This window comes from Lonchura striata, chromosome Z (genome assembly GCF_050655825.1).
Source record: "Lonchura striata isolate lonStrDom1 chromosome Z, ASM5065582v1, whole genome shotgun sequence".
Lineage (NCBI taxonomy): Eukaryota > Metazoa > Chordata > Aves > Passeriformes > Estrildidae > Lonchura > Lonchura striata.
The window spans coordinates 86,517,329-86,539,321 of NC_140740.1; the positions used below are offsets into that span (position 1 = coordinate 86,517,329).

General features: G+C 53.7%; 1 protein-coding gene across 3 annotated transcripts in view; it reads left to right on the forward strand.

The window, feature by feature from the left end:
* Positions 1-6,972: 6,972 nt before the first annotated feature.
* Positions 6,973-21,993, forward strand: part of ME2 (malic enzyme 2) — a 44,617-nt gene continuing 29,596 nt past the window's right edge. Inside the window, exons 1-2 of one of the 3 annotated variants that reach the window (XM_077790203.2) lie at positions 6,973-7,129; positions 14,949-15,075. In XM_077790203.2, the coding sequence (XP_077646329.2) occupies positions 14,968-15,075 (108 nt within the window). In that variant the 5' untranslated portion in view covers positions 6,973-7,129; positions 14,949-14,967. Of the gene's footprint in view, positions 7,130-10,906; positions 14,628-14,948; positions 15,076-21,993 lie in introns of those variants that run through there. The other 2 variants (XM_085567651.1, XM_077790202.2) reach the window with 2 other exon arrangements.

Sequence of the window (21,993 nt, forward strand, 5' to 3'; positions counted from 1 at the left end):
TGTTTCAGTTTAGTTATTTGCATCAAGGATCAGTGACGGGAAAAGCAAGAACTCAGGGTCCAGTGCTGCTGGCAACACTTTAAACAAGATACTTGAACAACTGAAAATATTATGGAAAGGAGAGTCAAAACTATCTCAGGGATGGGGAGCAAAAGTCTTCTGTGTACTTTATCAGGCATTAAGTGGCTACAACCACTATGTTTTGTCAAACCATGGAAAATGGAGAAAAATTGGGAAAAAAAAAGGAAGTTCTCCTCAGCAAAGAGACAAAGAACAAGCAGAAGATGGCCACAAATCTGGGGCAACCCTAAAGAGAAATAGAACACAGTTCGTGCTCTCGTGCCCCGCTCTCCCCATGGACACCACAGAATAAAGAGAGCTGAACCAACATATCTGGGGTAAGAGCCTCTTTTGGGAATCTTTGCCATCTCCTGACATTCCTCCCCTCACAGCCTCGGATCCCTGGGCTAGCCTGATATTCAGGGGCTGTGCAAGGGGGGAATGTCACTGCGGCACCCATGGGGCGGCTCCAGCCCAGCCAGGGGACGGCAGCTCCGTGCTGGCCGGCTTCACCGAGCCCGGCAGCTCCAGGGGCCCTGGGCTCTTCTCCGGGCAGCAGCAGAGCAGCAGCATTCCCTGTGCCACAGGAAACCTCCGAGTGAGCTCCAAAGGTGGGGTAAAGCCCTGCCGAGGAAGGAGCAGACAGCACAGGCAGTGGGACAGAGGCTACCGAGAGAGACACCGAGGGGATGGCAGAGATGGGGAAGGGATGGAGCCCCAGGAGGGGCTGAGGAGCTGGGAAGGGAATGGAGAGTTCCTGAGGAGCTGGGAAGGGAATGGAGAGTTCCTGAGGGAGCTGGGAAGGGGCTGGAGGGTTCCTGAGGGAGCTGGGAAGGGGCTGGAGAGTTCCTGAGGGAGCTGGGAAGGGAATGGAGAGTTCCTGAGGGAGCTGGGAAGGGAATGGAGAGTTCCTGAGGAGCTGGGAAGAGAATGGAGAGTTCCTGAGGGAGCTGGGAAGGGAATGGAGAGTTCCTGAGGGAGCTGGGAAGGGAATGGAGAGTTCCTGAGGAGCTGGGAAGGGAATGGAGAGTTCCTGAGGGAGCTGGGAAGGGGCTGGAGAGTTCCTGAGGAGCTGGGAAGGGAATGGAGAGTTCCTGAGGGAGCTGGGAAGGGAATGGAGAGTTCCTGAGGGAGCTGGGAAGGGAATGGAGAGTTCCTGAGGAGCTGGGAAGGGAATGGAGAGTTCCTGAGGGAGCTGGGAAGGGAATGGAGAGTTCCTGAGGAGCTGGGAAGGGGCTGGAGAGTTCCTGAGGGAGCTGGGAAGGGAATGGAGAGTTCCTGAGGAGCTGGGAAGGGGCTGAGCCTGGAGCAAAGGAGGCTCAGGGGGACCTTGTGGCTCTCACAGCTCCTGCCAGGAGGGGACAGCCGGGGGGTCGGGCTCTGCTCCAGGAACAGGGACAGGAGGAGAGGGAACGGCCTCAGGCTGGGCCGGGGAAGGCTCAGGGTGGAACCAGCAGGAATTTCCCCATGGAAAGGACTGTCCAGCCCTGGCACTTGGCCCAGGGCAGTGGTGAGTCCCCATCCCTTGAACCGTGTGGATGTGGCACTTGGGGACATGGGGCTGTGGTGGCCCTGCCGTGCCACCACCATGGTTGGATGTGAGGGTCATCCTTCGCTTGTTTTTTGTCTCTCTGCTGAGAACTTCCTTTTTTCCCTCAATTTTTCTTGGTTTTGCCTCTCTGCTGAGAACTTCCTTTTTTCCCTCAGTTTTTCTTGTTTTTTGCCTCTCTGCTGAGAATTTCCTTTGTTTTTCCTCAATTTTTCTTGTTTTTTGTCTCTCTGTTGAGAACTTCCTTTTTTTTCTCAATTTTTCTTGTTTTTTGTCTCTCTGCTGAGAACCTCCTTTTTTCCCTCAATTTTTCTCCATTTCCTATGGTTTGACAAACCATCAAATGGTTCCGTGATCCCATGGCCCCACTGCCCCCCTTGGCAGCCGGGGCCGTGCTGAGATACAAGACATGGGACAGGCCTCCAAAAAAAGGTGTGGAGCCTGGATTTGGGGAAGAACCAAGCCGGCACCATGGGGCAACGCGGGGCTGGAAGGCAGCGTGGAATTTCCGTGTGGAAATGACAGCTCTCCCTGCCAATCTGGGCTGTTTTTAGCCCGGCACAAAGTCATGGCCTTGCAGGTTATTTTTGCAATCTATTTTGTTTATAGGTGCAGAGCAGCATTGTTCAGAAACGTTTCTAATGGGGAGGCGAGGGGGAAAGCAGCTGAATGTGCTCCTCGTGACAGGCCTCAAAATTATAATTAGGAGAGGGGGTTTTGATTAAGTGGTTTACATATCTGATACTGTTACTATAGTGACTCTGATTCTTTTAACTGCACAGTGCTCCTTTGTGCATCGAACTATTTAAACAGTGTATGGTGCTGGTGGCAGAGAATTGAAATTATTACTTAGCAGAAGTTCTTGTTAAAATAAAACTTTCTCTTTTTAACAGAGAGTGGGGAGTATGAGATGGGAGATTGGGAATTAGGAATTGCTGGCTGGGAGGGTGAACAGGCCCTGGCACAGGGTGCCCAGAGCAGCTGTGGCTGTCCCTGGAATCCATGGAAGTGTCCAAGGCCAGGGTGGACAGGACTGGGGCAACCTGGGATGGTGGGAGGTTTTCCCACCCATGGATGAGATTTAAGGTCCTTTCCAACCCAAACCATCCCAGGATTCTGTGATTGACAGTCTCAAAACTTACAGCACTGGAAAACATCTGGGTTTGGGCAGGAGAGGAGGCAGATGAAGGCCGGGGTGAGCTGAGCTGTCGCGTTTCAAACCCTGTACTCTCCCTCTTTAAACTCCGTGCTGTCAGCTCCACGGAGGTGGGACCACCCTGAGGACAAACAGCGTTATTGTGAGAAAAGACGTTTTTGCTGGTTTCTGCTGCAGTTTCAGTGCTGACCTGAGGTTCTAGCTGTCTCCATGACTCCTGCCAAGCCTCCTGTTGGAGTGCAGGGGTACCCCAGGCAGGGCTCACCTCAGCGCTGTGGCCCTGCGTGTTTTCAGGAGCCCTGTTCCATGCGGGGCATCCAGCTCGGTGGCCTGGCCACTGGGAGCAGCTTCCACAAGGAACCTGTGTGAGTGACCCCATGTCCAATGGCCACAAGGAACCTGTGTGAGTGACCCCATGTCCAATGGCCACAAGGAACCTGTGTGAGTGACCCCGTGTCCAATGGCCACAAGGAACCTGTGTGAGTGACCCCATGTCCAATGGCCACAAAGATCCTGTGTGGAGTGACCCCATGTCCAATGGCCACAAGGATCCTGTGTGGAGTGACCTCGTTCCCAATGGACACAGGGAACCTGTGTGAGTGACCCCATTCCCAATGGCCACAAGGAACCTGTGTGGAGTGACCCCATTCCCAATGGACACAAGGAACCTGTGTGGAGTGACCCCATGTCCAATGGCCACAGGGAACCTGTGTGGAGTGACCCTGTGTCCAATGGCCACAAGGAACCTGTGTGGAGTGACCCCGTGTCCAATGGCCACAGGGAACCTGTGTGGAGTGACCCCGTGTCCAATGGCCACAGGGAACCTGTGTGAGTGACCCCGTGTCCAATGGCCACAAGGAACCTGTGTGAGTGACCCCGTGTCCAATGGCCACAGGGAACCTGTGTGAGTGACCCCATGTCCAATGGACACAGGGAACCTGTGTGGAGTGACCCCGTGTCCAATGGACACAGGGAACCTGTGTGAGTGACCCCATTCCCAATGGACACAAGGAACCTGTGTGAGTGACCCCATGTCCAATGGACACAGGGAACCTGTGTGGAGTGACCCCGTGTCCAATGGCCACAAGGAACCTGTGTGGAGTGACCCCATGTCCAATGGCCACAGGGAACCTGTGTGAGTGACCCCGTGTCCAATGGCCACAGGGAACCTCTGTGGAGTGACCCCATGTCCAATGGCCACAGGGAACCTCTGTGGAGTGACCCCATTCCCAATGGCCACAAAGATCCTGTGTGGAGTGACCCCCTGTCCAATGGCCACAGGGAACCTGTGTGGAGTGACCCCATTCCCAATGGCCACAGGGAACCTGTGTGAATGACCCCGTGTCCAATGGCCACAGGGAACCTGTGTGAGTGACCCCGTGTCCAATGGCCACAAGGAACCTGTGTGGAGTGACCCCATGTCCAATGGCCACAGGGAACCTGTGTGAGTGACCCCGTGTCCAATGGCCACAGGGAACCTGTGTGAGTGACCCCATGTCCCTGCCACCGCTCTCTGCTCCTTCCTCCTGCTTTTCCTTTCCTCCTCAGCCTCCTCCCCAGTGGGATGTCCCTATGGAGCCACAGTCCTGGGTGCCACACGGCACTCACAGCCCCGACCTCTCACAGACCCAAGCTCCCTATGGATCACAGACCCCGGCTCCTCACATTCCCATCCCCTCACATTCCCATTCCCATCCTCTCATATTCCCGTTCCCATCCTCTCATGTTCCCAAAGTGCCTATCACCTCACATTCCTGAACTTCCCATCCCCTCACACTCACTCCTGTTCCCATTCCCTCACATTCCCATTCCCATCCCCATTCCCATCCCCATCCCCATCCCCATTCCCAATCCCATTCCCATTCCCATTCCCATTCCCATTCCCATTCCCATTCCCATCCCCATTCCCATTCCCATCCCCATTGCCAATCCCATTCCCACTCCCATTCCCATTCCCATCCCATTCCCATTCCCACTCCCATTCCCATTCCCACTCCCATTCCCATTCTCATCCCTGTCCCCATCCCCATTCCCATCCCCATTCCCATCCCCATCCCATCCCCATCCCCATCCCCATCCCCATCCCCATCCCCATCCCCATTCCCATCCCCATTCCCATCCCCATTCCCATTCCCATTCCCATTCCCATTCCCATTCCCATTCCCATTCCCATTCCCATTCCCATTCTCATCCCCATTCCCACCCCCATTCCCACCCCCATTCCCATTCCCATCCCATCCCCATCCCCATCTCCATCCCCATTCCCATCCCATTCCCATTCCATTCCCATCCCCATTCCCATTCCCATTCCCATTCCCATTCCCATTCCCATTCCCATTCCCATTCCCATCCCCATTGCCATTGCCATTGCCATTGCCATTGCCATTGCCATTCCCATTGCCATTCCCATTCCCGTTTCCATTCCCATTCCATCCCCATTCCCATTCCCATTCCCATTCCCATTCCCATTCCCATTCCATTCCCATTCCCGTTTCCATTCCCATTCCATCCCCATCCCCATTCCCATTGCCATTGCCATTCCCATTCCATTCCCATTCCCATTCCCATTTCCATTCCCATTCCATCCCCATCCCCATTCCCATTGCCATTCCCATTCCATTCCCATTCCCATTCCTGTTTCCATTCCCATTCCATCCCCATCCCCATTCCCATTCCCATCCCCATTCCCATTCCATTCCCATTCCCGTTTCCATTCCCATTCCATCCCCATTCCATTCCCATTCCATTCCCATTCCCGTTTCCATTCCCATTCCCATTCCATCCCCATTCCCATTCCCATTCCATTCCCATTCCCATTCCCATCCCCATTCCCATTCCATTCCCATTCCATTCCATCCCCATTCCCATTCCATTCCATTCCATTCCATTCCATCCCATTCCATCCCCATTCCCATTCCCATCCCATTCCATTCCATTCCATTCCATTCCCATTCCCATTCCCATTCCCATTCCATTCCCGTTCCCGTTCCCGTTCCCATTCCATTCCATCCCATCCCATTCCATTCCATCCCCATCCCCATTCCCATTCCCATTCCCATTCCCATTCCCATTCCATTCCCATCCCATTCCCATTCCATTCCATCCCATTCCATTCCATCCCCATTCCATTCCATTCCATTCCATTCCCGTTCCCGTTCCCGTTCCCGTTCCCGTTCCCATTCCCATCCCCATTCCATTCCCATTCCATTCCATTCCCATCCCATTCCCGTTCCCGTTCCCATTCCCATCCCATTCCATTCCATTCCATTCCATTCCATTCCATTCCATTCCATTCCATTCCATTCCATTCCATCCCCATTCCATTCCATTCCATTCCCATTCCATCCCCATCCCCATTCCCGTTTCCATTCCCATTCCCATCCCATTCCATTCCATTCCATTCCATTCCATTCCATTCCATTCCATTCCATTCCCATTCCATTCCCGTTCCCGTTCCCGTTCCCATTCCATTCCCATCCCCATCCCATTCCATTCCATCCCCATCCCATTCCATTCCATTCCATTCCATTCCATTCCATTCCCATCCCATTCCATTCCCATTCCCATCCCATTCCATTCCATCCCCATTCCCATTCCATTCCCATTCCCATTCCCGTTCCCGTTCCCGTTCCCGTTCCCGTTCCCATTCCCATCCCCATTCCCATTCCCATTCCCATTCCCATTCCCATCCCCATTCCCATTCCCGTTTCCATTCCCATTCCATCCCCATTCCCATTCCCATTCCATTCCCATTCCCGTTTCCATTCCCATTCCCATTCCATCCCCATTCCCATTCCCATTCCCATTCCCATTCCCATCCCCATCCCCATCCCCATTCCCGTTTCCATTCCCATTCCATCCCCATTCCATTCCCGTTTCCATTCCCGTTTCCATTCCCGTTTCCATTCCCATCCCCATCCCCATTCCCATTCCCATTCCATTCCCGTTCCCCCTCCCGCTCCCGTTCCCTCCCGCCGCCCTCCGCCCCGCCCCTCGCCCCGCCCCTCGCCGCTGATTGGCTGTATCGCCAGCCAATTAACCTGCGCCAGGTCCCGCCCCGCCGCGCCCATCCCGCTTTCCCCCCTGCGGGGGCGGGGTAAAGCGCTCATTGGCCAAACGCCGCCGTCACCTGCGCGCTTCTTGCTCTTCTATTGGCTGCCTCAGCTGTCAGTCACGGCCAACACCCGCCTCCCGGGGTGTCCCTCCCCGGCGCCTCGGTGCCGGCTCCATTCAGTGGCGGCTTCTGCGGTGGACGCAGCTCCGGCGGGCGGGCGGGCGGGCGCTGCTCTCGCTCCGTAGGAACAGGTCCTCGGCCGGCATCGCTCGGCGGGCAGCAGCCGCAGGAGGAGGCAGACCCCATTCTGGTAACCACCACACAGCTGCGGCGGCGCACCACAGGCCTCTCCCTCTCTATAACGCCGTGTTTGCGGGGCGTTCCGAGGGGCGGGAGGCCGCCGGGGCGCGGGGAGGGATGGAGCCCGCCCGCGCTGCCCCGTGTGCCGCGGGGGCAGCGCCGAAGCGGCGGCGGGGCGCGGCGGGGCCCGCGGCTCGGCCTGCGGCGGGGGCAGCCCCGGGCCCCGCGGAGGGGCACCGCGGCTGTGTTCACCCTGTCGGGACGGCGACACGCCGAGCCCACCCCGCGGGCCCGACCTGCCCGGACTCCCCCGCGGAGTGCAAGTGGGGAAGCAGCGGGGCGGCTGGCGCGGCCTTGGAGCAGGAAGCGCCGCGGGGTTGCTGCCGGGTTTGGCCTCCTCCCGGCTGCTGCTCTGGCGGAGCACGCTGCGCTAAAAAACACCGGCTGGGGGGTGTTGTCCGAGCCAGCCGGCTGTCGTGCCTTGGCAAGAGTCGCGCAGTTCACAGGAGAAACGCCAAGCCGGATTGCAGCGCGCTGATAACGGCGCGGCGTGCAAACGGACGGTCTTGCGCCAGCCTAGGTGGAAACCACCAAATGTCGATTATCTGGTGTCTTCGTGTTGGTAATTCCTAAAAGTAGTGGTCGTCAAAGGGAGGTTTTCTACGTGGGCAATTGAAGGAGCTGGGCGGGGTGTGCAGCTCTGCCGGTGGCCCGTGTGCGTGTGCAGCCAGCAGCGTCTAATGCCTTATTAAACGCTGTGAGATCTGTAGAAATTTAACCTGAGCCTGTATTTTAGAAGAAACCGTGTGTTACAGTCGCAGGAGGGAAGTTCTGATAATCCTGTGCGGTGTCCCGTGAGTCAGCAGCTTGAGTGCCGGCAGGGTTTGGAGCTTTTTGCTCTGCAAACTAAGACGGGAGCTGTCAGAGCGCGTGGTGAGTGAGTACTAATTAACTGCTCATCTTTACGAGTGGTGCCAGCGCCTTCCCCGCTACCAAAGCGGCTCTGCTAGCTCGTGGTGCATGGGTGGGTTCTCAGGCTTTTCTGTAATTCAAGCGGGGTATTTCATTTTAAAGCACAAGCTGAGGTTTGTAAGAGGTTGGCAGGCGTACGCTTCACCTGCAATGAGCTGCCTGGCTTCTCTGTGCTCAGTGCTGAGTTGTTTTCCCAGGAAGAATTCCCATCTCTAAGTGCAGCAGTTGTTGGGAACATCCTTGTCCACTCCTCAACCTGTATCCCAAAAAAATATCTGTGCTTCTGGGTTGAGCAGCTCCAGCACAGGGGCGTGCCACTTCTCTGGAATACAGCATGAGTATTCCTGCGTATTCCTGGAGTGCTTCTGAGGGCTTTTAGGATAAGGTCTTTGTCCTTGCCTTTACCACCAGTAGCCCACCTAGTCACACAAATTAAAATAAATAAAGTATGTCAGTACGTTTTGTCAGACTTGGCCAAAAATACTGCTGCTGCGGTTTCCACAGCATAAGATAATGGACTTCCTGGTTCTTAAGAATCAGAATATTTAGGTCAGTAAATGTATAAAAGTATAAATGTATAAAAATGCTGACTGCTACGAACCAAAACTCCAATACCAAACAATTCAGCCCTACTTTCTGCTCGTGCTGCAAGAAGCCTGACAGTACTGTAAATTGCACTAATTGACAAATACTCTTTTTTGGAAAGCGTTCTGAAATAATTCTCACCTGAGTTCACCTAAGTGTGCTTTGTTTAGTGAACGTTTCCAGCCTCAAGTGAACTTGCTTACTCTGCCCCGGTGCTCCACGCCTAACTTTTCTTCCTGTTGAACTGGCTGCCTCAGAATGAAAGGGAAGAAAAGTCATTGCAATATGCTAAAGATCTGCTTCCAAAATAACCCGCCTGCCTCTGCCAAACACTTCATTAGTAATTTCTGCCCGTGACTGTTCCTTTTAATCTGCAGATCTCAAGGTGCCTTACAAATGTCCTTTAAGGTGGTGGCCCGGGGCTTTGCTGGAGGGAACCTGGAATAGTTTTGCCACTGTTTGCTGCTGACTTTCCTCAGCAGCGGATCTGGCCAGCTCAGGGAGCCAGAGCTGCTGTGCAGAACCACGTCCCCCCTCTTCAGCCCTCTGCTCCTTCCTCCTGGGATGCTCTGTTCTGGAGCAAAAGCGACTCCTTGGCCTGCTGAAGGGTGGTGGGTGCAGGGAGAGCTGCTTTCTTTAGGTGGAAGTCTCCTGGGGAGACACACTTACAGCCCGTGCTTGCCTAATGGAATAATTTTAGACTCCTTTATCATTACTGAAGTGATGAAGCCAGCTGGTGTGTGCCTGGTTTGTTGGTTTGTGTCATGCTTGGGTGGGCCAGGCTGGGCTGTTTATTACTGAAACAAAAAAAAGAAAAAGAGAATAAAGTGTACGGTGCATCCACTGCAGACCTGAGGTGGTGCAGGCTCACAGAGGGGGCACAGGAGACACCGTCTGTTGGCTTAAAAATGGGTGAGGCCTAAAAGATTGGAAATTCTGTGGGACCTCCACGGCCTGGAATTAATGATTTCAGCTTGTTAATACGAAAAAAAGCTCCCCAACACAGGCTGGTTTCTGTAGAAGAAAGAAAGGAATCAGTGACACAGGATCTGAGGAGCGCTGGACATGCACTTGTGTTCCCCCAGCCTGCGGGGTGCAGGCAGACTGCAGAGTCATGCAGCACGAGTTGCTGTGCCCGCACTGACACTCCTTGGCACCGAGGGAGACCCACAGGTCAGGCAGCCTGGCAGTAATTGAAGCTGGCCTTGCTTTAATTGACTCTGAGCTTCCCGACTCTCTGGCCAGCCTCATTCTGCCTTTTAAGAGCGTGATGAACCTTTCCCTTGAAAGTAGGTTTTGCCATTTCACAAATCCATAATTGGAGCAGCAGAACATTTGCTCCCAGATAAGGGTGCTTCTGTGTATTGGTAATTAGTTTGACCCGGGCAGATGCCTCCTGATAAGGCACAGCGGGGAGCTGTCCTCTGGTGTGCTGAAGGATTTAATCCCCTTAATTTGTGACACAGCAGCTCAAAAATTCCCAGTTGTTTGGAGCCTCGTGTAGTTCCCACCATTGTCAAGCACTGAAGGGAGAGCAGAGATCCTGGTTATTTTATTCGTGTTTATTCCTCATTCAATTCTGCTGCTTTCTTCCTAACTCCTCCTCACAGGACGCTGCACAGCCTCGTTCATCCATGTGTGTTTTCACACCGTGGCAGGTGCTGCTCTTTCCTCCAGCTCACATCCCTTCCCCAGGGCTGGAGCCCCTCTGCTCTGGAGCCAGCCTGGCAGAGCTGGGGCTGTTCCCCTGCACAAGAGAAGCTCCAGGGAGAGCTCAGAGCCCCTGCCAGGGCCTCAAGGGGCTCCAGGAGAGCTGCACAGGGACTGGGGACAAGGCAGGCAGGGACAGCACACAGGGAATGGCTCCCACTGCCAGAGGGCAGGCACAGATGGGAGATTGGGAATTGGGAATTGCTGGCTGGGAGGGTGGGCAGGCCCTGGCACAGGGTACCCAGAGCAGCTGTGGCTGCCCCTGCATCCCTGGAAGTGTCCCAGGCCAGACTGGATGGGGCTTGGAGCAACCTGGGACAGTGGAAGGTGTCCCTGCCATGGCAGAAGGTGGTACTAAGTGAGTTTTACTATCCCTTCCCACCCAAACCATCCCATGGTTCTGTGACTCTCAAAGATATTGGGACATTGGGAATTGGGAATTGCTGGCTGGGAGGGTGGGCAGGCCCTGGCACAGGGTGCCCAGAGCAGCTGTGGCTGTCCCTGGATCCCTGGAAGTATCCAAGACCAGGTTGGATGAGGTTGGAGCAGCCTGGGACAGTGGAAGGAATCCCTGCCCATGGCAGGGGGTGGGCTCTAAAGTCCTTCCCACCCAAACCACCCTGGGATTCTCTGCCAGCCTCCACTGCCAAAGTGATCTCTCCTGTTTTTTCTGGTTTCACTGCCACCCTCTCAAGCCTGGCCTGTCTCCTACAAAACCATCATGAGCCGTGTAGAGCTGCACAGCCCAGCCCCTCCATCTCCTTCAGACCAGGTGCTGGCCTGGGCACCTTTAGGGAGCCTTTCCCCCGCACCAGCAGACGTGGGCGGCAGGGCTGAGGCTGCGTGTCCCTCTGTCCTTCCCCACGAGCCCGGGGGACAGGGCTGGTGGCCAGCAGGGCTGGGCTGGGTCGCAGAGAGCCACGGCCGTGCGGGCAGAGCTGCTGGCAGCCCTGCAGAGCAGCACAGACGGGCACGGGGAAGGATTCCCTGCTTTGCGGGGTCAGGGCGGGTCCTGAAGGCGGGTTTTGGGGGCAAACCCTTGCCAAAGCGCGTTCAAAAGTGTGTGACAAAAGGAGTTGGAGGAAGTGGGCACAATGAAACAGAAACGGGGAACAATGAGACGAGCAGGGGAGGGAGAGCGCAGGGCTGAGCGGCCAGTCAGGTTTTGTGATGGATATAAATTAACTGGGATCATCCCTCTTGGATCTAAACACAGGGCTCAGTGGAAAATGAAACTTGATTCTCCCCTTTTACGAATCTGAGATACCTCCATCAAGAGAATAATTTTAGGTGCTGGTGTGACACCTCGGAGAGGAGCAAGTCTCATCTCTCACACATCAGGGAAGCAAGCAAGATTTGTATCTCTCTGAAAAGTCTTTTTCCCTCTGCCCTCTACAGTTAATGATCGAGTTCAGGTGACTCTCAGCCACAGTCTTGTTTGGTTTTTAAGTGCTCATTAACTGCACCAAAGTTATTTCAATTTAATTAGAGTTCGGTAGGGTGTGGTGCTTGTTCTACTTTTTATTTCCTTGTTCTAGGTGTTGGTGGTGACAGGTTGGCGCCAGGGTGGCACCAGGCTGACGGGACTCTGTGAGGGGGTTTGCTGTGACACTGGATATGTGACAAAATCTTTTTGGGATCCCCTGCAGCCGTGTGGTGACGGCAGATGGGCAACCAGATCAAAAACGGGTTAAAACTGAATTTGCTGATCCTAAAGGCAGCACAAAACTAATGTGTTTTGCATTAATTTCCCTGGTCTGATGCTGGTTTCCCAAACGCTGGCAGGCCAGCGGTGCTCGCTCCACCGCTAGCAGGTTTGGGGAGGAACGAGCACGTCGGAGGCAACTTTTGTTTGTGCTGCTGGCAAGGCTTCCTCCCGTGCCTCCTGTCGCACTCCATGCAGCAAATTTATGGTCTTTACCCCAAAACAAATCAACACAGGCATTTGAGTGGAGCTTTTGTCATTCACACGCCTAAACAAACACGGAAAGGTTGAGAGGAAGGGATGCTTCTGGATGCAGAGCTGCTTCCCTCTACGCTTCACACTGGGTAGAAGAGAAACTTGGGCGTAACTGGTGGTGAAAAATGTTAAATGTTGCCGTATTTTTTCAACGCTTGGGAAGATTTGCAAGAAAATCCTCAGATCGTAACCTGTAAGACCAGTCTGCCGTCTTAGAAGCTGATTATGTGCAAATTTGATTATAGAAAGGTCTTCTTAAGTATTCAGGCGATATTTAAGATAATGAAGTTTTGTTCCTTAATTCAATTTCGTCTCCCATCTGGAAGAAATTAAAAATCTAAGCCGTGCATCATTTCATTCCTGAAAAACGTCTCGTGCCCTGTTTAGTGTCCCTGCCTGTCTGGGCTGTGGGTGTGTAGCTGGGCTGGGGGGTGACGTCCCCTCTCCTGTCCCCCGCCTGTGTCACCACACAGAGCACGGTGCTGGCGAGCTCTGTGTGCTTCCCGTTGTCTCTCTGCCTTGGAGACGAGTCCAGTGCACATTCCCTGCTGGTCCTGCCGTGTACCAGCCCGTGATAAATGGGAATTTCTTCTGCAAAGAGCTTGTGATCGATAATGGCGTCAAATGAGTTCAAGAGTTGCTAACACCTGTCAGGACCAGAACTGGAGTTACACTAATGATTTTTAATTCTCTTAGGAAAAATTCCTTTACTTTAAAGGATACATTCTCTCTGAAAATATATCTCTAAAGTTTGGGATTGTAAAAATATAAGCCTGGAATCCACAGTTCAGTGGAGTTTTTGGCCATTTTAATTCCACATTTTGTTGTAGCAGAGTTTTAAAATGCTGACAGACACAGTTTCTCTGCTGTGTTGTCCAGGCCCAGAGATTTCATTGCTGGAGAGCTCCAGAGGGTCTCCGTGGGGATTTTGTGGCTGCACCTGCTGTCCTGGCAGGCATTTGTGCCACTGTCCATTTCCATGTGTTATAAATGAAAATTTATTCAGCCAGATTAAAAATAAAAAATAATCTTATTAGTGGTCAAATTCTATCTAGCCAGCCATGGAAAAAGACAGAGCCAAGCCTGGGGTCAGCCCTGGGTGTGCCACAAGGAGTCACCTCAGCAGAGGTTTCCCCCATGCCCACACACCTCCATCCTGGCACGAGGGGTTTTTATAGGGAAAATTCCACCCGAGGCCAAGATTGCAGCAATCAGTCTTTTCTTCCATTCAGAGTCCATCGGTTAATGAGATTCTCTTTTTTGGTGATGAGGAGGAATAATTCAGTGTCCGGAGTAGGTGAATCCCTGATGAGATTTACGGGAAGGCTGCATTCACATGGATCTGTCTGAGGATTTCCATGAGATCCATCTTGGGCTGTTTATGGGATGATCAGCACCCGATGGTGAACACCTGGAGTCCCCATGGTGAACACCTGGAGTCCCGATGGTCAACACCTGGAGTCCTGATGGTGAACACCTGGAGTCCTCATGGTGAACACCTGGAGTCCTGATGGTCAACACCTGGAGTCCTGATGGTGAACACCTGGAGTCCTGATGGTCAACACCTGGAGTCCTGATAATCAATTCCTGGAGTCCCCATGGTGAACACCTGGAGTCCTGATGATGAACACCTGGAGTCCTGATGGTGAACACCTGGAGTCCCGATGGTGAACACCTGGAGTCCCGATGATCAACACCTGGAGTCCCCATGGTGAACACCTGGAGTCCCGATGATCAACACCTGGAGTCCCGATGATCAACACCTGGAGTCCCGATGGTCAACACCTGGAGTCCCGATGATCAACACCTGGAGTCCCAATGGTGAACACCTGGAGTCCTGATGATCAACACCTGGAGTCCCGATGATCAACACGTGGAGTCCTGATGATGAACACCTGGAGTCCCAATGGTGAACACCTGGAGTCCCGATGATGAACACCTGGAGTCCTGATGATCAACACCTCGAGTCCTGATGATCAACACCTGGAGTCCCGATGGTCAACACCTGGAGTCCTGATGGTCAACACCTGGAGTCCTGATGGTGAACACCTGGAGTCCCGATGGTCAACACCTGGAGTCCTGATGGTGAACACCTGGAGTCCTGATGAACATCTGGAGTCCCGATGGTGAACACCTGGAGTCTTGATGAACATCTGGAGTCCCGATGGTCAACACCTGGAGTCCCAGTTGTCAGCACCTGGAGTCCAGCCATGGCCCATCCCCTGGCCGAGCCAATCCTTTTACTTGTGACTCAGTTTCCAATACACACCCAGTCTCAAAGGTGGGGGGACTAATACAACAGGCATAATCTAACAAGTATCCAATACTATTTCACATATCCAATTATTTCATACAAGGAATGTCACGAATTCCATTTACCACACATAACACGTGCGACAGCTAAAATCCCTGCTGGCATTTTGTGTGTGCCAGGGTGGCGCGGGGCAGCACCGAGGGAGGGCCGTCGGCGTTCCAAGCCCTTCCTCGCCGTGCCCTCCCGGCTGCACGGGGCGCTCCTGGGGCGTCGCTCTGCGGGGTGGAGCAGTGCCAGGCGGGGTGCGTGGGGCAGTGCTGCGGGTCCTGACGCTGCCTTTGCCCGCAGGTGCGGCGCAGGAGGCAGGATGCTGTCCCGAGTGCGCGCGGCCGCGGCGCCCTGCGCGCTGGCGCGGCGCGGCCTGCACACCAAGGAGAAGGGCAAGCCGCTGATGCTCAACCCGCGCACCAACAAGGTGGGTGTCCGCCCGTCCGCCCCTCCGCGTGTCGGTCTGTCCCTCCGCGTGTCGGTCTGTCCCTTCGCTGTCTGTCTGTCCTTTCGCTGGGTCTGTCTGTCCCTTCGCAGGGTCTGTCCGTCCCTTCGCTGTCTCTGTCTGTCCCCCCGCCATGTCAGTCTGTCCCTTCGCAGGGTCTGTATGTCCATTTGCTGTCTCTGTCTGTCCCTTCGCTGTGTCTGTATGTCCATTTGGTCTGTCGGTCTGTCCCTTCGCTGTGTCTGTCCATCCCTTCCGTGTGTGTCTGTCCGTCCACTGTGTCGGTCTGTCTGCAGTGTGTCTGTCCATCCCTTCGCTGTGTCTGTCTGTCCATTCGGTGTGTCTGTCTGTCCAGCTGTAGTCTGTCTGTCTGTTTGGTGTGTCTGTCTGTCTGCAGTGTATCTGGCTGGCTGCATTGTGTCTGTCTGGCTGGCTGCAGTGTGTCTGTCTGTCTGGCTGCAGTGTGTCTGTCTGTCCCTTTGGTGTGTCTGTCTGTCCATTCAGTGTGTCTGTCTGTCTGTCTGCAGTGTATCTGTCTGGCTGCATTGTGTTTGTCTGGCTGGCTGCATTGTGTCTGTCTGTCTGTCTGCAGTGTGTCTGTCTATCTGTCTGCAGTGTGTCTGTCTATCTGTCTGCAGTGTGTCTGTCTGTCCGTCTGCAGTGTGTCTGTCTGTCTGGCTGCAGTTTGTCTGTCTATCTGTCTGCAGTGTGTCTGTCTGTCTGTCTGCAGTGTGTCTGGCTGGCTGCAGTGTGTCTGTCTGTCTGTTCAGTCTGTCTGTCTGTCTGTCTGCAGTGTGTCCATTCGGTGTGTCTGTCTGTCTGTCTGCAGTGTGTCCATTCGGTGTGTCTGTCTGTGTCTGCAGTGTGTCTGTCTGTCTGCAGTGTGTCTGTCTGTCTGTTCAGTGTCTGTCTGTCTGGCTGCAGTGTGTCTGTCCGTCTTCAGTGTGTCTGTCTGTCTGTTCAGTGTGTCTGTATGTCTGTCTGCAGTGTGTCTGTCTGGCTGTAGTGTGTCTGTCTGTCTGTCTGCAGTGTGTCTGTATGTCTGTCTGCAGTGTGTCTGTCCGTCTGCAGTGTGTGCTTTGAGGCCGACTTACAAGAAAGTAGGATTTAGTTCCCTTCATGAAGCCATTCCTGTTTCCACAGCCCATCCTCTGCCTCTCTCTCTCTTTTCTCCACTGGAGCTGTAGTGGCCTTTGGGAATCTTGAGGCCATTATTGTGTAAATTAGAACTGTAAGAAACGAGGTGAGGGCTTTTGGTGGCTGATGGAGACGTCTGAAGTGGTCAGGAGAGGTTCTGTGTGGGTTATTTTACCCTTGCCTTTCCCCCTGGACAGCAGCGTGCACGATTCCTCGATGCTGCGTGAGTCCAGGCTGCCTGAAGGGAGGCAGACGGAACTGTGGAAGGTAGAGCCTGGCTGAGTGCAAAACTGAAATTGAGATTGCTGTGTCAGGGGAGGGGGACAGAGTAGATTGCTGTGACTTGTCAAGATCAGATTGTCTCAAGACTTTCAGGGCTCTAAAGACTTTGACTTCAACCCCTGTAAGCTTTTCCAAATGCTGACTATGCAACAGCATTCAGAAATGAGAACAATAGGTCACTTCTTACTGTTTTTCTAGTGGTAATATCATCCCCTTTTTTTTTTAACCATGGAATTGTCGGCTGGACTGAGCACAATGCAATTTTATTTCTTGAGGAATAGAAAGGAGTAGGGAGCTTCCGGTTAATGGCAATTGAATTTTTGAATTTTTTAATGCCTCCAAGAAGTTACATTGGTGAGGGGGAGCCCCATTGTGCATTAGTTTGTCTCTGCTGTATCAGCCTGTTGGAATGGATCAGAAAGCTCATTGAGTGATACTGCTGGATGCAGTATCTGTATGGAAATGCATTTTGGATATTCAGCAAAGACATAAATGATTTATGAAACACGCCGAGTACTTTACCCCTTGGACCTCACGTGTGTATAGATATATATATATATTACCGATGTACAGAAGCAGATAAAGGGTGTTATTTCTTGCTGTCAGCTTGTTGAGGTTATCGTGTTTTACTTGATTGCATTTCATTTTTACATCCTGTGTCAACTCTGCAGAAGGTTTGGTTTCCCCTAAGGCACGTGTCCCAAAAACGAGCTGCACAAGGACAGCATGGGGGGCAGGAACCAGCCCTTGTGCAAACCACTCAGGGGAGTTGCTCTTTGCCACTGGAGCAGCTTTCCTGCTGTAATTGGTTTTTCTTTTCTTAGCTGCGTGTTGCAGGACGCCCCAGCTGTTTTGCAGTTTGTGTTTGGAGGCCAGATGTGCGGTGTTTGCTGTCGGGGTGGCTCGAAGAGGCAGCGAGCCCTCTGAGTGCTGTGGCACGCTGCTCTGCGCAGAGCCCTGTGTTTTGGGTGCCTCCTGCTCCCTCCCAGGCTATTCTTCACCTTCAGGACCTCCTGTCCTGCTGGAGGTCCCTACTGCTGGGCCCGGGCAGCGTTCTGGACTTGCTTACAGCACTGCTAGGTTTAGTGTTGGCAATTAAATCCTTTCTGACACGGTGCAGTTTAGTGCTGGCAATTAAATCCTTTCTGACGCGGTGCAGTGCTTCAGGTGGGGCAGGCTTGGTTCTCCCAGCACGGAGCAGGATCCCTGACTGGGGAGTGCCATCAGAGCGTTCTTGTCTCCCCTGGAAATACGTGACCTGTAATTTTATCCCTGTGTTTCTTTTCTGTGGCTCGCAGAACATTTGTGGCCGAGTAGTTGGTGCCGCTTCCTGTGCTTTAGCTGGTTGTTTTAGTGGCTTGTTTTGGTGTTCTTGTGAAGAAGGGTGTGATTATATTTTGTGCTGTGGATTCCATTACCCCGTTTTCCGTTCCTCGGGATTGTTAGGTTGTCACAGAATTCCAGAATCCCTGAGGTTGGAAAAGCCCTCCCAGCCGCTGAGCCCAACCTGTCACCCGATCCCCACCTTGTCACCCAGCCCAGAGCTCTCAGTGCCACGTCCAGGCCTTCCTCCAGCACCTCCCTGGGCAGTTCCAATTCCCGACCTCCCTTTCCACAGGGAAATCCCTTCTGATGTCCAGAAACTCCTCCTGCACCAACAGTGCCTCTCAAAATTTTGGCTTCAACAGGTATCTTTAGGATTTATATATGCACATATTTGTGTGTATGTACGTGCCTGGAAATGGCAGTGGGTATGTGCATGGAAATAGGTGATAGATGTTAAAGAAACATTCACTGGTGGCAAGTTAATAATCCCAGACTGATCCTGAGAAATTTGACCAGTGTCGTATCATTTATACAGGTGATCATCTTCTCACACGTCATATTTTTGCTCACAGTTTCACGTGTTCATTCACAGCTGTTTCAGCCCGATTTATTTTCGTGCATGGCTTCCATAATACTTCCAGAAACTGTGATAAATTCACCTTTGTGTAAAGAGACGATTTTCTTATCAAACTTGTATGTGACCTCACTGACTTGTGGGAAATACCCAGCAGTACATTTCTGATCCAGAATAAAAAATAAACAGGAAAAACCCAACCAAAGTCAAAGCCATTCTGACAAAATAAAAGGGATAGCACAAGAAGGTGTAAAAAAGGATTGTATGAACTTGAGGATGTAAGAGTAGATGCTCCCTTCCGCTGCCCATGCTGGTTTTGACACATTTCATTTATTTGAATACGTTTCAGGTTTAGGCTTAGCCAGCTGGGTTGAGCAGCCAGGGCATGGAGTGCACAGTGCCCCTGTGCCTTCCTGGGGAAACCAGGATAAAGGGGATGCGGGGAAGGAATGCACACGGTGATCCCTGTGCAACCTGGGGAAACCAGGATAAAGGGGATGTGGGGAAGGAATGCACACGGTGATCCCTGTGCCTTCCTGGGGAAACCAGGATAAACGGGATGTGGGGAGGGAATGCACACGGTGATCCCTGTGCAACCTGGGGAAACCAGGATAAAGGGGATGTGGGGAGGGAATGCACGTGGTGATTGCTGCTAGGAAGGGCAGTGCTTGAAACGTCGCAATGGGTTTGTGCTCAGTCAGGTGGAAAGACCCGAGAAGCAGGAGAATGGGCAGGAGAATGGGCAGGAGAATGACAGAAGCTCTGCCCAAAGTCCCACCGCAGCTCTGTGTCCTGCCCAGGTGGTTTGGAGGGATGCTCGGATGGAGCTGGCACGGCCACGCACCTGCAGGCTTTACCTGCGTGCTTCCAGGAGGAATTAGGCACGGGCACATGGAGCTGTTTAATCTGTAACCAGGTGCCAAAGGTGGCGGGGAGGGTACCAGACCTCGTTTTCCTTGGAGCAGGTGCTGTGCCCAGCACCTGTGGGCTGGGGGGTGGCCCAGGGAGGCAGGGCGCTGCCCGGGGCTGGTGGTCGTGGGGAGCAGCCACATCTGCTCGGCTGGAAAAGCAGCAGCTCAAAGAGATGTCCCGGGGCTCACGGCTTGGTGGTGCCTGTGGAAAATGTACCCAGGAGAGGTGGAGGCTGTCTGCTCCCCGCTTTTCCCCTCTCCCGTGTGGCATCGCTAGCAAGTCCCGGGGATGCAGCGTGGCTGTCGGCCAGGCTGGTGGAGAGCTCTGCCTCGCAGAGGGCTCCAGGAGCTGGTGGCAGCTCTGTCCCAGGGACACGGAGGTGTTCAAAGGGGTGGGTTTCTGTCAGGGTTATCTCAGCGCATTGCCCTGCTGCGCCAGCCACACCCGCCAGGGCATGGCTGTGCTGCTCTGGGAGGGTAAAGGCAGAGAATCCAGTTTAGAAGTGAAGGAGGAAAGAAATCAGGGGAGATTTTATGTTCTCGTAAAGTTTTATTCTCTGGTGGAGATAGCAAAGACACCTTTGATTCTTATGAATGAACTTTATTAATTTCCAGTGGAGGCATCTTTTGCAATAGTGAACTTTGTGTTTAGCCCGAGGGGGCAAAGTCAAGAGAAGGAGCCCACGATCCAACATAAAATCTACTTTATTTCCAAGATGTTTGTGATGCTGCTTCAAAGGCTGTGCTCCGCCACTGCATCTGTTCTAACAATTACGAGGACTTACAAAGAAACCATTTTTTAAATCTCACGAGTAACTAATTTTCCAAACAGTGTCCTGTTTGTGTATAAACTGTGTGTGCATCTTTGTCAGCAGCCCTGGATGGGGTTTTTGCTGTACATGATAGCATTTACGGTTGGTTAAAAGTACAATCTCATAAACAGGGCTGCGAGACTGCAGGCGGGGAAGACTTCCCACCACTACTACTTCCCTGCTTGCAAACCTCTCAGAATTCCTTACTCAGGGGTGCTGTACAAATCCTGCTCGCAGCACTCAGGCTGCCCCACGCAAGGCAGGCAGCTGCAATTTGTGTGTGCAGGTATTTACAGCAGCACGGGTTTTGTGATGGAGCCCGGTTGCCTCGAGGTCCCAGCGCCAGGGTTTGTGGATTGCAGTCCATGGGTGTTGAGTGTGAGCTTGTCTCGGCCAAAATAGCACCAACACTCACTCCAGTAGCAGTTTCATTCCCCCTCCCAGCAGAAGGTTGGTTTTGTGGCAGGAGTGTTAATTAATTAATTAACCTGTGGGCTCCGAGGGGTGCTGGGCTCCCTGTGGGATGCGCTCCCTGCTTTGTCCTGCTGCCCTGGAGGTGAGCCCTGCTTGTTGTGAGCTGACAAGAGGATTAGGGAGGCCGATGGCAGGGAAAGTCAGCACGCAGCACCTGGGGAAAGGAGAGCGATCCCAGGCTGCAGGAGAGCTTAAGCACTTAATCCAGGGAAAGCTGGGGGACTCTGGGACTGAGCTGTGGGGTACTCTATGTCTGCTGTGTCCCTGATGTCCCAGGCTGTCCCTGATGTCCCAGGCTGTGTCCCTGATGTCCCAGAGCTGTGTCCCTGATGTCCCGAGGCTGTCCCTGATGTCCCAGGCTGTCCCTGATGTCCCCAGGCTGTCCCTGATGTCCCAGGCTGTCCCTGATGTCCCAGAACTGTGTCCCTGATGTCCCCACGCTGTGTCCCTGATGTCCCAGGCTGTCCCTGATGTCCCAAGCTGTGTCCCTGATGTCCCAGAGCTGTGTCCCTGATGTCCCGAGGCTGTCCCTGATGTCCCAGGCTGTCCCTGATGTCCCCAGGCTGTCCCTGATGTCCCGAGGCTGTCCCTGATGTCCCAGAGCTGTGTCCCTGATGTCCCAGGCTGTCCCTGATGTCCCAGGCTGTGTCCCTGATGTCCCAGGCTGTCCCTGATGTCCCAGAGCTGTGTCCCTGATGTCCCAGGCTGTCCCTGATGTCCCAGGCTGTGTCCCTGATGTCCCCAGGCTGTCCCTGATGTCCCAGACTGTCCCTGATGTCCCCAGGCTGTCCCTGATGTCCCAGGCTGTCCCTGATGTCCCAGAGCTGTGTCCCTGATGTCCCCAGGCTGTCCCTGATGTCCCCAGGCTGTCCCTGATGTCCCAGAGCTGTGTCCCTGATGTCCCCAGGCTGTCCCTGATGTCCCAGGCTGTCCCTGATGTCCCCAGGCTGTCCCTGATGTCCCAGACTGTCCCTGATGTCCCCAGGCTGTCCCTGATGTCCCAGGCTGTCCCTGATGTCCCAGAGCTGTGTCCCTGATGTCCCCAGGCTGTGTCCCTGATGTCCCAGGCTGTCCCTGATGTCCCCAGGCTGTCCCTGATGTCCCAGGCTGTCCCTGATGTCCCCACGCTGTGTCCCTGATGTCCCCAGGCTGTGTCCCTGATGTCCCAGAGCTGTGTCCCTGATGTCCCAGGCTGTCCCTGATGTCCCCAGGCTGTCCCTGATGTCCCAGGCTGTCCCTGATGTCCCAGAGCTGTGTCCCTGATGTCCCGAGGCTGTCCCTGATGTCCCAGGCTGTGTCCCTGATGTCCCAGGCTGTCCCTGATGTCCCCAGACTGTCCCTGATGTCCCGAGGCTGTCCCTGATGTCCCAGGCTGTGTCCCTGA